The sequence below is a fragment of the Accipiter gentilis genome, chromosome 14 (genome assembly GCF_929443795.1).
Source record: "Accipiter gentilis chromosome 14, bAccGen1.1, whole genome shotgun sequence".
NCBI lineage: Eukaryota > Metazoa > Chordata > Aves > Accipitriformes > Accipitridae > Astur > Astur gentilis.
In genome coordinates, this window is record NC_064893.1 from 4,038,194 (window position 1) to 4,053,125 (window position 14,932).

At 37.0% G+C, this 14,932-nt stretch overlaps 1 protein-coding gene across 4 annotated transcripts in view; it reads left to right on the forward strand.

The window, feature by feature from the left end:
• The window catches only part of SUGCT (succinyl-CoA:glutarate-CoA transferase), a 338,675-nt gene that overhangs the window by 9,899 nt on the left and 313,844 nt on the right, over positions 1 to 14,932 (forward strand). For all 4 annotated transcript variants that reach the window (XM_049816964.1, XM_049816965.1, XM_049816966.1 and 1 more), the window contains one exon: positions 5,176 to 5,296. In XM_049816964.1, the coding sequence (XP_049672921.1) occupies positions 5,176 to 5,296 (121 nt within the window). The remainder of the gene's footprint in view (positions 1 to 5,175; positions 5,297 to 14,932) is intronic.

Here is a 14,932-nt window from a genome sequence, read left to right on the forward strand (position 1 = left end):
ATAAAAACATCCCATTCCACATTCTGTGAAACTTGTACTTTGTCATCCCTTTTTATTTATTGAGAAATGTAAGACCTGCTACTTGCTAGTGCTGTGTTTTTAACTCTGCAGTACTAACACATGTAAGAGGGTGAGCTGGCTTCTGTTAGTTTGTTTCAGTATTAGTTCCTATCACTTTTTCACAGTGAGGCTGTATGTGTCCTGCAATAAGTGTAATTTATCTGGTAGTATTTTTTGTTGGGAATATTGCATGAAATGGAAATAGATAAAGTTGTCTGATACTTTTGACCTTTTTTCTTCCCTGTCAACTTTATATGGAAATCTTTGGAGTTTATAAGCCAAGGATTCTGCAGTACCTTTTTTCTTTGCAGAACAGAACCATTTGTTGTTGATTTGTTATGAACCTGTATGTTTGTCTTCTAAAGGTTTTGGAAACAGACACTGTCATTTGGAATAGTTTTGCATGGTATAATACAGATGTGTTTTTGGATAAACTAGTGATATTCTGAATAAGGGCTATTAAAAATCTTCCTCTTGCATAAGAAGGCTAGCTTGTTATTTGATCTTTAAAAATGGTGAAAGAAAAACTATTTTATGCAAAATGTCCACTGATTCTGCATGTGTGGGCTGGACTTGTTTGAAGAGTTAAAGGCAGCTGGGCCTATGAGTCAGGGTGAGCTGGAGAAAAGATGGCTTCAGCATAAGCTTCTTATGTGACTGCCACTGTTTGTGGCTAGGAAGTTCCCCTTGTCTCATCTTGACATTTATGAAGGAAGGTTACTGCTTGATTCTGGTTTTAAATGTATAACTTTCTGCCTACAATATGGATAACCTTTTTATGCTCTGTGGAGTTGAATGGCTGGTGACTTAAGAATTTGCAATATAACCTTTGTGCTTGAGGCTCAGGTGCCTGCTTGAGTTCAAATCCCACATAATTTTTAAATCAAAGCAGCAACTTTCTTCTCCCTCATTTGTCATGCAAGACATGAGCAGCATCCTCTCTGTCAGCTCAGTGCTGGGCTTCCCACCCTTTTATTACTGGTAAGATCTCTTGTATCACTGTAATGTAGAGCAACCATGATGCTGAAGATAGGATAGCTGGCAGTAAGAGTACTTAGAGATACAAACAAATGGTTCTTGCCAGCAGCAATATTAATTTTTCCCTTAGCTTGATGTCACTGAAATAGTCAAGCATGTATGAGAGTTAGTTCCTAAGATGCGACGTTATGGAATTTCCAGTGAGAGAACTAACTCTAAGTATTTACCATGCTAGCTGTGGAAATGAGGAGATCTCTTGTGACAAAATTGTTTCTTATAGTTTCTATCCTTTATTAAAGTTGCTTTCATAACCACTACAGCTTTCTGTTCCTTAAATCAAGGGCATCCCCATCTGTGATATAGCAACATTGTGGACTGAAGTGATGAGGCATTATGGAAATGTGACTCTACTTGTGGAGTTGTTCATTGTTCTGCTTGATTTAGAGTGATAGTTTTTGGAAGTATTTGGTGCAGAGGTCTTGACATTCCATTATTGCATCTCAAATGGAACCAGAATATAACTTCTTCTGTTTGGTGTTTTATCAAAAGGAATATGTAAAGTGAAGTTATCTATAACAGGCCTTTGTCTTCACTTGTCTCCTGGTAACATCAGGACAGGTGTGTATAGAATCGAGTGTTGCTCAGCAATTTATTTGTTACTATGAAAAGTAGCGTTCATGCCTGTAAAGTAATTGATGGCAAGAAGAAATTCAGGTTTGTGACACTAGTTACTCATACATAAATAATAATCGTCTCCTGAGCTCTAAGCCCTACAAAGAAAAGTAATAAGGTTATAATTTTTTTATTAAGAAAGGTAACATGGTTAGAATAAATTTTGTTTCTCCCTCTCGTAAATTCCATATAGGTAGAAGAGGGCAAATCTCAGAATCTAGAATCATATTAAAAACAAGGGAGTAGAGAGTCTTCAGGTATATGACAAAAGCACAGCCTTGATAATTCAGTCAGTAGTATCAAGTGAGCTGAAGAAATCTGTTAAACAGGAGTCCTGGCTGCTTTTCTTCCTTTGGCACAGCACTACAAAATACTTGTCCAAGGGTCTGCTCTTTCATGATTACATGATTCTCACAACATTTTTCTTTGGTCTTTTTAATGTTTCTTTATTCTGTGTCACTTGTAACCTTGTCTTCCTTACTAATGCTTTTGGCTTACTGTTAACTGCCTTCCGTATATTTGTATATCTTCCTGAATGAAAATTTTTTTTTTTCTCTTCAGTGATGGTATGCACACCAGTCCCATGCTCTGACATCCTTTTGTTGTAATGTGGCTCAATATCTCTTTAGAGCATTATTCAGCAGTCATTGTCAGAAGCTCCTTTTAAGAACCTTGAGGATACCTGTCTCTGGAGTATTTAGCCTTAACTAATTAACTTTTCTCTTTATTCATGAAGAACTTGGGAGAATTCAGTTTGCTGGGAGCTGATGGCACTCCTTCTTCCCTTCTATTACTTTTAGCTGATAGGTCAGCATGTCTCATGTCTGCTTTCTCACTTGATAAAGCAAACTATTCACACACACACAAATATGTGTGTTTGTATGTATATGTTCATACGTGTGTGTATGCACGTTCTCCTCTGTGTGGAGCTTTTGTAAAAAACAAACACACCTCACCCCAAACAAAACTGCCAAAAGGTATGAATAGTTTGCTTTATAAAGTTAGTAGCATCATTATTTGTTACTCAATTTAATAACTATTTTGGCATGCATGATGCCTTTTTTCTTTCCTGAGGCATAGACATTGAGCATATCAGTGTCCTATCTGGAATACATAGTACTCCAACTCAGGCTTGCATTGTATTGCTCTGTTAGTAGAGGTTAAAATGCAAGTGATATGTTCAGAGGACTTGTAGGACATGAATTGTGAAATTTCATTTGACAGTGGACTTAAAATCCCATTGAGACTGAAAATCCCTTTGAGTTTTAATAACATAGTTTGTTTGGATCAGAGTCTGAATTCAGTTCCCCACAGTGGCAGAACCCTGGGTACCTATGCTTGGTTCAGTGAGCATCAAGAAAAGTACTATACACAGAGTGCTGCCTTTACACATTAAAGGCTATTTCCAAGTGTCATGAAAACTTCAGTGGCAGAGCTGAGAGCACTTGTAAGGTGTCTTAGAAATTCATGTCCATTTCTGAGAATATATACATAGCTAAACTGGGCCCAAGTCATTGTATCCCCACTTAGCACTGCTGCTGTCCCATGTATGCTGCCAAGTCCAGGGTTATGGTGATTTTTGTTACAGTACTGTATGACATGCTTTATTCCTCAGTGGCTTCTAGGAGATGATAGTTCTTCAGTATGAGATGGACAACAACTCTCAAACCATTTTAGCCCATACAATCACTGTAAATTGAATAGATTATAAAATACCAGTGAAAGCAATACACAAGTTGTAACTGATTTTGTCTCTTGAATGAATTAAGCTAAGGCTGTAGTATTATTAGTTTGAAGAGTATTTATGTATGAACTATGAAGGATTTAAAGAGAAAATAAAACCCCCTTAAGTTATTTTTCATAAAGGCATGCTATTAAAAAAAAAAATAAAAAAATAGCTTGCCCCTGTTGTGTTCCCCTTACCTTACTTTGGTAGCTTGATCTGCTGTCCTGCATAGAGGATTGGGAGAGCTGTAGATCTGTCTGACCTACTTCTGTTTTTACTAGCAAATGCTTTAGCTCTGGGGAAACTTGGATCTTCTTGAGAACCTTCCTGTAACAAATGCCTTGTTTTTAATAACTTCTGTGAAGTTATGTTCTGTTCACTTCTATGGAATCATGAATTAACAAACCAGCCAGCTGTCCACACTGAAACCCTGCAATGCTCATTAAGAATCTGGAGACTGTTTTTCATTTTACTGTAGTCCTACAGGTTCTTGACATAGCCACTTCAAAAATACTTAATAACCTGTTTTAAAATGCACCTTTACTGCATGCTAAACTTAGTTTCTGATTAATGTCGCTTCCATGCATTCAGTTAAACTATTTAGAAGTTGTGTGCTGCCATGTCTGAATAAGAATTAGTTTCTATCTTTCCTGTTAAATACTTGCTGGTTTGGCAGCTTCTTTGACCTTAAGCTCAGCTGAACAGCCTACATGCTAGAACAAAAATGACTGTGATTGTGATTGCTGTTATGATGACACTAGTTTATAGAACCTGGTCTAATATACTGTATATATTCATCAGACAGTGACATGGTAGTTTCAGAGAATGCGACTGATCAGCTGCAAATAGCATTAAAAACCTAAATGTTTTAGGTTATGCTTAAAAATGTGTGCACAAACATGTGTACCTGTAAGGGAATAGTTTGTTAAATTCCTGGGGACAGGAACAACCAAGCAAAAAACCTCCACCTCCCCCAAGGCATACATTTTTCTTTTAATATGTAGTTCTCTTGCTTCAGGAGTTCTTAATTAGTTTTAGTCTTATTGAAACATGTAGATAATTTTTATAAGAAAAAAATAATTTAAAGCCCATCAAGTATATATGATAATCTTTATCTTCAGTAGATTTTTGGACTAGGTCATTCATTTATATGTGATGGAGAAAGTCACATTGCAGAGCTTGACAGCACTATTCTAATTGAGGTGACTATAAGGTGTTCATTTTAACTTAAAAAAATTTTTGGGCTCCCTATTCTGCTTCTACATACAGGAAGTGAGATATATGGCCTCTGTTACAGTAATTGTAATCAATTATTTTAAAATGAAAAACAATTTATAAAATTATTTCTAAGGTAGAAAAAGTCTGAAGGATAAAGAAGCATTCTCTCTCCCTCTGTCCCCCCTCTTTTCTCAAGTTAAGTGTAGCTATAAAGGTGATCATTGTTCTGTAAACTATTGTCAAGTCTTGGGAAATTGATGTGATACTGATAATATATTACAGTTTTGTCTAGTTGCTTTAGGATTTTGACAGTCTTTCTAGATACACAGCATCTCTAATATGTAGTTTGCAGAGATGCACATTCTAACAGGCCAAAACCATGCCTCTAGGTTTGTAAGTTTTCTTTTGTCAGAAAGACTGGAGCCATTTTGATTAGTGACATTTTTAAATGAAGTTATGTGAGGAATTTATTGAACTTTTGGAAGCTCATTGACAAATCTTACTACTTTTCTTTTCTAAAGCTTGCAGCAGTGTCTGATGTTTTTGTGGAAAACTACATCCCTGGGAAACTGGCTGAAATGGGTCTAGGTTATGAAGACATTAAAAAGATTGCTCCTCACATAGTGTACTGTTCCATAACAGGTATTTTAATTTCAATTACTTGTTTTCATTAGTTCCTTTATTCCAGTCAACTGTTATAAAAGTGATGTGGTAATATAGAAGTGTATTATTTTGATGTCGGTTAAGATAAATTGAAAGACTAAGTGAGTTTGACTGTTCAGTTCAAAAATAGGTATAGAAAAATTGGGAGGCAGCAACCAGTTCAACAGTGGCATTACCATGCCAGCTTGGCATGTTCCTATTGACTTCAAAGGAACCAGGATTGGCTGGGCTCCTTGGATTTTGCTTTGAACTAGTTGAAAACTCAGATTGTTTTTAGTCGAAAAGTCAGAATTTGTTTTTCCCAACGGTTTTACTGTATTAGTTTACATATTGCAAGTTTCCAATCTGGTAATCTCGGTGTTCTCTACTGCCCTGAAGAATCTCTCTCTTCAGAATTATGCAGTTTTATGTTCATGGAAGTTTTATGTTACTTTGCTACAGTCTATTGCCTGGTAACTGAAATAGTAGAAGAGTTGTAGGTACTATATAAATGCTGGGGAGAATGAAAAGAAAGTAGACATACGAATATCAGGAATTGCATACATGTAGAAATAATGTTAAGTCTGAAAAATCACTTAAAACCCAACAAAAAACACCCCCAAAAATCTTGATCAAGCACTGAAATTAAAGGATCTGTGCATGTAAAGTCTGCTGTTAAAATACAACTAAATTAAAACACGGAAGTTACAGGTATTTTTAGCCTGGGTTCAAATCTTGGTTACAAACCTGTTATGTCTCTGAATTTCTGAAGAATAAATGGCTTTGGCTTTTTAGTTACTGCATATTGATGTAATTTAATAGGAACCAGACAGCTTTTTGTGACATATTTATCATGTTTGTGTGGCAAATATCTCTTTTGGTTTTTTGTTTTTTTTTTTTTTTTCCCCATCACAAGTAAGACTAGGCAAACAGCAAAGGAGGTTGGCAAAAGCGTTAAAACATCTTTACGGTAGCTAAGTTGTGTATGCTACTATTTATTACAGGGAAGGTTAGTGAGTCCATACTTGAGTGATTTTCTGCAAGGGATCAATTAGAGAAATTTTGTTAATCTGAATATCCAATATAAAAGGCTTTTAGAACAAATTGATAAATGAATATTTATAAATTACCTGAGGCTGGATATACCTGCAGTATTTCTGAGCAAAGTGAACTTTTGGTCTGATCCTGTGTTGTTATTAAGACATGCCATAACATTTCCAGTGAAAACACACGCACAAGAAAGTAACTGAAAATGTCAAGCTGTTCTTGTAAACATGGGAATTAGTTCACTTTCCTTATCTGAAACAAACCAACCTAATTGGCAATCCTTTGCTTTTGCAAAGCACCGCTCACCCATGTTTCTTGCTATTCATGGTGTTCAAGTGCTTTTCTTCTTTTTCTTCTGGGTTGTTGGATGTGGAGGCCTATTAAAAATAGTGGTACTCTGGGCACAGAAATTTGCCTGCAAGCAGTGTCGTGGATGTTTTAATGCTGGGCTTTGCAATGTTTGACCCAAAAAACAGGTTTATGTAAGTTGAGGCATCCAAGTTGGTTTTGTGAGACCTTGGTGCAGAAAGCAGGTAACTGCAATCTGAAAGGCCATCAAGAAGTGCTCAGTTCCTCTGATTTGAGACAGGAGCTATGCTTGTGACAACATAAGAGGATAAGGACTGGTACTGAAGTGGAACGAACTGAGACACACTGAATCTAGTAGGTTCCTTAGAGCTCAGATGTAATATTTCAGATAGGAAGAGACTGAGAACACAAGGCTTTTTGGTAATGCTATAGTAAGTTATGTGTATTTAAATGCTTAGCTAGGGATATGGAAGATATGAGTTAAGGAAGATGTCAGATGTAAAAGATGTTCTGGCCTAGAACATTGAATTAAATGGACTAGTTGTATTTCCCAAATGTTGAAAATTGCTGAGACAAATTATCTTGGTTACAGCAACCCCTTTTATATCTGAACAGTGGGATTGCATCCATCATTTGCCATCTCATGTACAGGCTGTACAAGAGATAACAGAAATGTGTTAATTCTCAAGCCCTTTCTGGTTTGCAAGTCCTGTGAAGGATAATGGATTCACAATATAACATGAATTATGTTCTGAGGCCTCTGAACAGAGGATAGAAATGGTTTAGACTGCTTAACTTGGCCAGTTTTGAGTATGCATTTTTAAGGGTGTGTTTTTTATGTACCATAACTATTGTTGACAGACAAAATTATGTTGGTCATTGTTAATGACTATGATGAACTGTATTACATTTTAAATGTGAGAATATGTAGTGACAGACATTTTGGCATAACATTTGATAATAAGTAACCAAGAAATAAACATGTTCAGTGTGTCAGAATCACACTGTTTTTCCAACTTTAATTTTTGATTTTCTTGTTTCTTCTTGTTAGTCAGTATATATGCTGAAGACATTATAGCTGATTCATTTAATAAATTACAAATAATTACTGGACACTACTTCCCTTATCCATTTAGTTAACTCATTAATGAGGCTGGATATCATCTGGAATGTTCTGGTTTCTTATTTTTGGAACCATATTACCTTTCAAGTTTAAACTTCATAGGTATGGAATGCAATTAATGAACCAGTAATTTGAAGGCATCAGTTTCACCCCACAGCATAACTTTTATAGCAGCTGTGATCAAGATGTATTTAACTTCCTTGGGGTTTTTGTCTCATTCAGTTATTGAATGGAAGTATAAATAAATCAAACTGGGTAATAAAACTTTTTTAAATTTAGGGGCCATCCAAAAATATGGTAAGTAATTTTCTGACTCTAGACTCTACTGTATCCTTCCTTTGTGCTACTCCAGAGAGAGTGTGCTCAAATAGTTGTCATTCTTATAATTGTTATCATGGTTGTTACATTTTGGAGGAGTGGTGCTTTCGCTTTTTAAAGACTGTTATTTGTGACAAGATTTGTGTGAAAATATGGGTCTTGAATTTGTCTTTGAACCTCAGAGTTGCTAATTGATGGTCAGCACTACTTGATAACCTTTTCTTCTTAAGGGGTCACCTTCTAGAACATTTTTATCCCAGTCACTGGCTGGTTCTGCACCTGCTGGCTGCAATTTGCATTTGTGGTTACAGCGATAGTAGCCAGTACCTGGTTATGGATTAGGTTATTTGCCAGATCCTTGAAATGGTTCAGATGCTGAATGAGTGCAGTCCTTGTGATACTGTTCTTGTGTGTCCTGTTACATAGGAATTTCTATTTCATACTGCCTGAAATTGAGCCAGATGGGGCTGGGCTGTCTTCAGAGTATATCGCATTGGTCGTGTGGTCATGAATGCTTCGTATGTGCCAGCTGTAATATAACAACACCTGTATGTATTCTATTAAACTTATTTCTCCTTCTGGATGGCAGGTAATATATCATAGAGATGTCATCAGCTTGCTTTTCATTTATTATTTTCTTTGGCCTGCTTGCTTTAAGTTGTGAGATCACCATGAAATCTAGTCTAATCAATCCCAATTCTAGTACTGTATGGTTCTTCCTAACCTCCCTTTCTCCTCACTTCTGGTGGCCTAGAGACTGGTATTTCTGTTCTTAGCCTCCCACCTGTATGTGCCCTCTTCTTGGTCTTTTTGTCAGATCTATTTCCCTTCCTTCTCAGTCTGTAACTTCCCCCTGCCCTTTCCTAGCTATGATTGTCCAGCTCAGCCAGTTGAGACTCTTTCCTCTGTCCAGTTCAGTTCCTCACCAGACACTGCTTTCCCTTACCTCCTTTGGCTTCAGTCTCACATTTTCCTACCAACTTCCTTTTCAAGCTAATTGTGTTCTCCAGTCCTTCAGAATCTTCATTCTAACCTTCATATTTTTGTTTCTCCTTTTCTGCATTGCAATGCTAGTAGCAATCAAGCAGAGGGGATTCTGTCTTTCTATGTGTCCTGGTTTCAGCTGGGATAGAGTTAACTGTCTTCCCAGTAGCTGGTACAGTGCTATGTTTTGAATTCAGCATGTGAAGAATGTTGATAACACTGATGTCTTCAGTTGTTGCTCAGTAGTGTTTAGACTAAAGTCAAGGATTTTTCAGCTTCTCATGCCCAGCCAGGGCACAAGAAGTTGGCACAGGACACAGCCAGGGCACCTGACCCAAACTGGCCAACGATGTATTCCATGCCATGGGACGGCCCATCTAGTTTAGGAACTGGGAAGTGGGGGGCAGGGAATGGCAGCTCGGGGACTGGCTGGGTCTCAGTCGGCGGGTGGTGAGCAGTTGCCCTGCGCACCATTTGTACATTCCAATCCTTTTATTACTACTGTTGTCATTTTATTAGTGTTATCATTATCATTATTAGTTTCTTCTTTTCTGTTCTATTAAACCGTTCTTATCTCAACCCAGGAGTTTTACTTTTTTTTCTGTGATTTCCTCCCCCATCCCACTGGATGGGGGTGAGTGAGCGAGCGGCTGTGTGGTGCTTAGTTGCTGGCTGGGGTTAAACCATGACACTATGCTTGGTTTTTGTGTGCTATCCTCATGCACAGTAAGTGTGAGTAGTAAATATAAATAAAGGCTGGGCTAGAGCATGCCCCATTGGTCTGTGGGTACAGCGTACATACATTTGTCAGAACAAACTGCTGGGATGTGTGATATGATGGAACATGCAGTTCACGGACTGAATCTTTGGAGATTTTAGCCTTTAAGCACTAACAAATATTTCCTTTGAGATTGTGTATTTCCCAGCCCCTATGGTACCTTAAAGGTGGATTTGAGGATTTTCTAGTGGAGATAAAAAATAACAGCATTAATAAAAAAGCATAGCCATGACAAAAAGGTTTCCCATTCTTTCAAGTCTTCACTCTAAAGAACAGAAATTCTTGAGGTTTTAAGCAAACAGCTGTAAGTTGTTTTTTCTAATATAGCAAAACAAACCTGCTTCTCTCTCTGGTTTTGTGCTTAATAACAGCAGAAGCATTATGTGAGAAATTCTGAAAACATTCAAAATTCTCATTCTTATAGAGCTTAAAGATCAAAATTGGACTCTTACATAAAATGCTTTTTGTTAATGGAGCATGTATGCAGGTGACTGGTTCAGCTGAATAGGCCCATATTGTAGCAGAATATAAAATCTGGAAGACATGCTCCTTAGAAGTCAGAAGATATGCTACTTTAACTTAACCAGAATTGAGTGATTTTTCTTAAATACAGGAATAATGATTGTATGGAATTGCCTCTCTCTAAATTTTGCAGTGTTGCAAATTGTTAATGATAGAAAAGGAGTGTGATTTCCCCCCCCCCCACCCCCCCCCCCCCACCCCCGCCAAGTCCAGGGTCATATGTAGGTGAAGAGTTTAGGCATAGGTAAGCCAGATGCTGTCTCTGTTATGGCATTTTGGAAGTCATGATTAACAAACTGAGTTTCTTATCCAAACAGCTCTGACTGAATGTATCCAGCCCTGCAGTGGCTGTTGCAGGGTTGCAAGGATCTCCGGGACATTTCCCAGTGTTCCTACTGCTTTGAGTGTTCTTGAGCTCCAAATTGTCTGTTCTCACAAGTTGGCTCTGCTGATGAGAGTAATCTTAGAACTAGTTTAAATATAATATATTTTGACAGTTCCGTGGTTGAGATTGGTTGAAGTTTTTGAAAATTGGCTGGTTAAAGTAAATCACATACAGGTCACAAGGGAGTGACCGATTGTTGCTATTGGTATGGCCTGTGTAGCGCTTCAACTAAGAAAGTCAAAGTTTATTTCTGAACAGGAGGGGGCACTGTTTAAAAGGACAACATTGTTTTCAATCAAAGCGCTTCCCCCCCCCCCCCCCCCCTTCTTAAAGTGTCTGAAGGCACTGTGTCTTGAAAGAATTTTGTAGAGTTTTTTTGAGTGATGAAAGCTACTCCTCTGAGGTTCTCTGCCCCATCCCCTTGCTTTGCCAATTTGAGTGAATTGTGCTTACTCTTCTCTTGTGTACAGGTTTTGTGGAAGATAGAGTTCCTCAGTTTTTTTTGTCTCCTCCCTTTCTTTCCTTCTCCTTTTCTAGGAAGTAATACTTTGTATCATATGCAGGTTGCTTTGTATGTTGCTTCTGACATTGCAAAACCTTGTTTCAATATTTTATTTTCTGTCATTTCATTTCTTAAAATATGGATGTGATGCTTAGTTTTCTGCCTTTTAAGGAAATTTTACTCCTGTAAAGACTTTTTGGTGTATTTATGCATGAAAGAAATTGAATACATAATGATAATCATGGAAAATCTTAGAAATATTCTTAGTTCAACCAAAAGAAACAACAAAGATAAGATTTTGGGGATTGAAATTTTTATTAACTTTGTGTTACTGTAACAGATTACATTTCGTGGGGATTTGCAGTCTCTACCCTGAAGAACTTAGTCTTAACTCTGAATTTACAGATACTTTGACTGTACTAAACTGTTAATTTGTTTGTTGGCAAACAGTATTGTTGTAAAAACGCTACCATTAAGTGGAAAGAATGGCAGCGGTAGTTTGGGGTCTTGTTTTGTGCTGATATTTTGTAGCGACTTTTCATGAGAAGTTGTAATGTTACAATTTTGATGCATATCCTACTCTGCCTCTAGTATTTTCACTACAGGAAAGAAAAGCCAACTGCAGTGTGTTTTGCTGGGCAAAGGCTAGCCAAAGTGTTCTTCAAATCCTCTAATTTGTGAACTAACTGTGGTAAGATGTGGAATTGCCTTTGATTAGATACAGTTTGCACACTCTGCCTTACCAAATGCTTCTGGCCTATAAAATTATAGATAACTTGGAGTGTCTGTGTCTTTGTGCCCACTCCTTCCCCTCATGATATTCTTGTGGTTTCTAGATGGTTATATTCTGGATATAATCATCTGGTACAAATTGATAGATTAACTCCAACAAAATGATATCTCCTACTTAAAAAATGATGTTTATTTCATAATATGATATAATTTGGCAAAATAATTTCTTGGTGCTGTAAATTTTTTGTTGATAGCATGCAAATAGGGAAGTTGTATTCAGAAGCTGGCTCAAGCAGTGGTTGCAGTTGTCACTAAATGATAGCAACTATAGAAATGGTCTTGATTATTAATCTGTTGAAAGGTTATTAAAATTTGTGACCCAAAATTACTAGAAAGAGGTTTTGGATTTTTTTTTTGTAATTACAAAAAGGCAAAATGACACTAAAACTAGGCACAACAAAATGGAGGGGTGGGTGGGAGGAAAACCTATATAGCAAAATGCCTAGGCTGGTTGAGCCAAATAGTCAATTCAAGGAGGATGATTTACAGAATGAAATGGAAATTAAGAGAATTAACTGAGAATTTAAAGAGTTACAACAGTCTTTTAAGTATATTAAAAGCAGGAACAATTTGGAGAATGAGGTTGTTAATGAAGCTGGAAACTGCAAAGAAGATTGGTATCTTGGTACCAAATCTTCAATAAAAGATGTTCATAGAGAAGTTTTCAACAGAGGTATTGTTTTCTAATAATAGAAGACATTGCACTGTCAGACTGATATGTCAAAAGAGGCATTGTCAGAACAAACTGGGTGTTGTGCTTCCAGTAGTTCTTAATGTGGCTTAAGAACAAGGCAGCGGGTCTGGAAAACTGTGAACATTATGCCTGTCTTAAATAAACACAAAAATCATAGGTTTGCAAGTCTTGGGGTATGAACATAAGTGCTAACTAACAGTGATTGAATAAAGCATTTGGAGGGGAAAAAATATGAAGCTTCTACCTGAGCTTGATTTGATAAAACTAGAGCCTTCTAGCATGGGAAAAGAAAATCAAGCCCCTCCAATCTGTTAGGTTTTCGCATTATGCAGTTGGAAGATGGATGGATTAAAGACTTGATCTGTCTTTTTTTTTTTAATAGCTTGAAGTTGTCTGTGAGTGGGCAGTTAAGAGAAGTTAGTAATCAGGGTCTAGAAATAAAATATTCTCGGAGAACAGCTTTTGAGGAGTTGAGTAGCAGCCTGGATTTGTGGAGACAAATCATTATTGGGGCAGTATAATGACCTATCCGTAACAGGGTAATAACCCTTGTGCTATATATTTTGACTGTAGATAAGTTTTTGATACTTTTGAGTAAGCTTTCATAGATAAGTTAGGGAAATGTGGTGTACAAGAAATAATTAAAAAAATTGGTTCAAGAGTGATCAGGAACTCCCTGGTATCTTAGCTCTTCTGTTATATAAAGAATAACTATTGGCATTTCATGATTGACATGGAAGGCAGTACCTCAGAACTGATGTTGCTGGGTATTTTTTTTCCTCAAAATAGGTGGTGAAATAGAATGTGGATGAACCCAAAATCCTCATGTGATCATAAGTGTTTGTGATCACAGGGTGTTTGTTGTGGGTTTTATAGTTGAGGGGTAGGAGGAATCTGAAGCTGATTTACAGGTAGAAGACATCACTTTTTTACAGCCTTATACTATCCTTTAAAATGGTTTCTGGCGGTGTGGCTAAATCTCGGAAGAGTCATGGAAGGCTGGCCTCGGCAACTCTGCTCAGTTTTTCTTCCTGAAGACAGGGATTTAAAGCATTCCCAACAGTCCTTGTGTCAGCACAGCCCCGTGTGCAGTCATGTGATGAAGTCCTAGCATAAAAGCTGCACTTCAATGGCCTGAGATCTCTATGCAGCTCTGAAGGCCCACAAAGCTGTAAGGGAGTAAATTTATACAGCAGGATTATAATTAAAAAATACCTTGACCAAATTGTTTACACAAATAAAAGAGCAAGGGTAGAATTAAAGGTTGAAGCAAGTCCAATGTGCTGTGCTTAATTGAAAATAATCAAGTCCTTTTAATATAGCATGGGGAACATTGGGTTAGAGAAGGGTTCTTGGAAGACTTGATGGTAATGGTGGGGCATGATCGAAGTTGAAGATGAGTCAAAGATATCATATTGTTAGATGAAAGACTAGTATCATACTGGGTTATATAAAGACAGATAAGTCCTAAATGACTGTTTCTCTGCCCTGCTCCACATTGGTAAGGTCTCAGTTGGAAGGCTAAGTCTGCTTCTGGGTACCGTATTTCAAAAATTATGTGGGCAGCTGAAGAGAGTTGAAAGAAGAACCATCTAGAGGTCAAAAACATTGCATATGAAAGGTAGCTTGGAAACCTCAATCTTTTTCCTAAAAAAAAAAAAAATAATAGAAAAATAAAAAATTCATGTGATCAGAAGGAACTACTGCAGCTGTCTAACCTAAAGCATTCTGTACATTTCACATAGTAGTTCTTAAATGAAGATCCTGATAGTATGCGAAAGCCTAAAAAAAAAAAAAAAAAATCCTTAATGTGTAGAAGTAGCCAAAATGCTACTTGGTATTCAAAGGATAAGAGTGTTAAGAAAAAAAGCTTTAGAAAAATTTTAGGAGCTAGTAATTAAAATTATAAAAGTTCAGACATGACAGTTGGAGAAGTGGGTTGTCTTTGATTTTCAGAGAGTTAAGTAATTGGGAATACAAGAGCAGCATACAAAGTAATGATACAGATACACTATTAGCCATTTTCTTTCTCAAGAGTAGTAAAGGCATGCTGTGAAGCTGGAAGATTGGATATTTAAAAATGGTAGTGCATTCCAGAGAAAATTTTGCCTTTTAATATTCTGCAGAGTTTGCTGCCTAGCAAAATGCTAGTAGAATTAAAAATGAAGGAATAGACAATTAT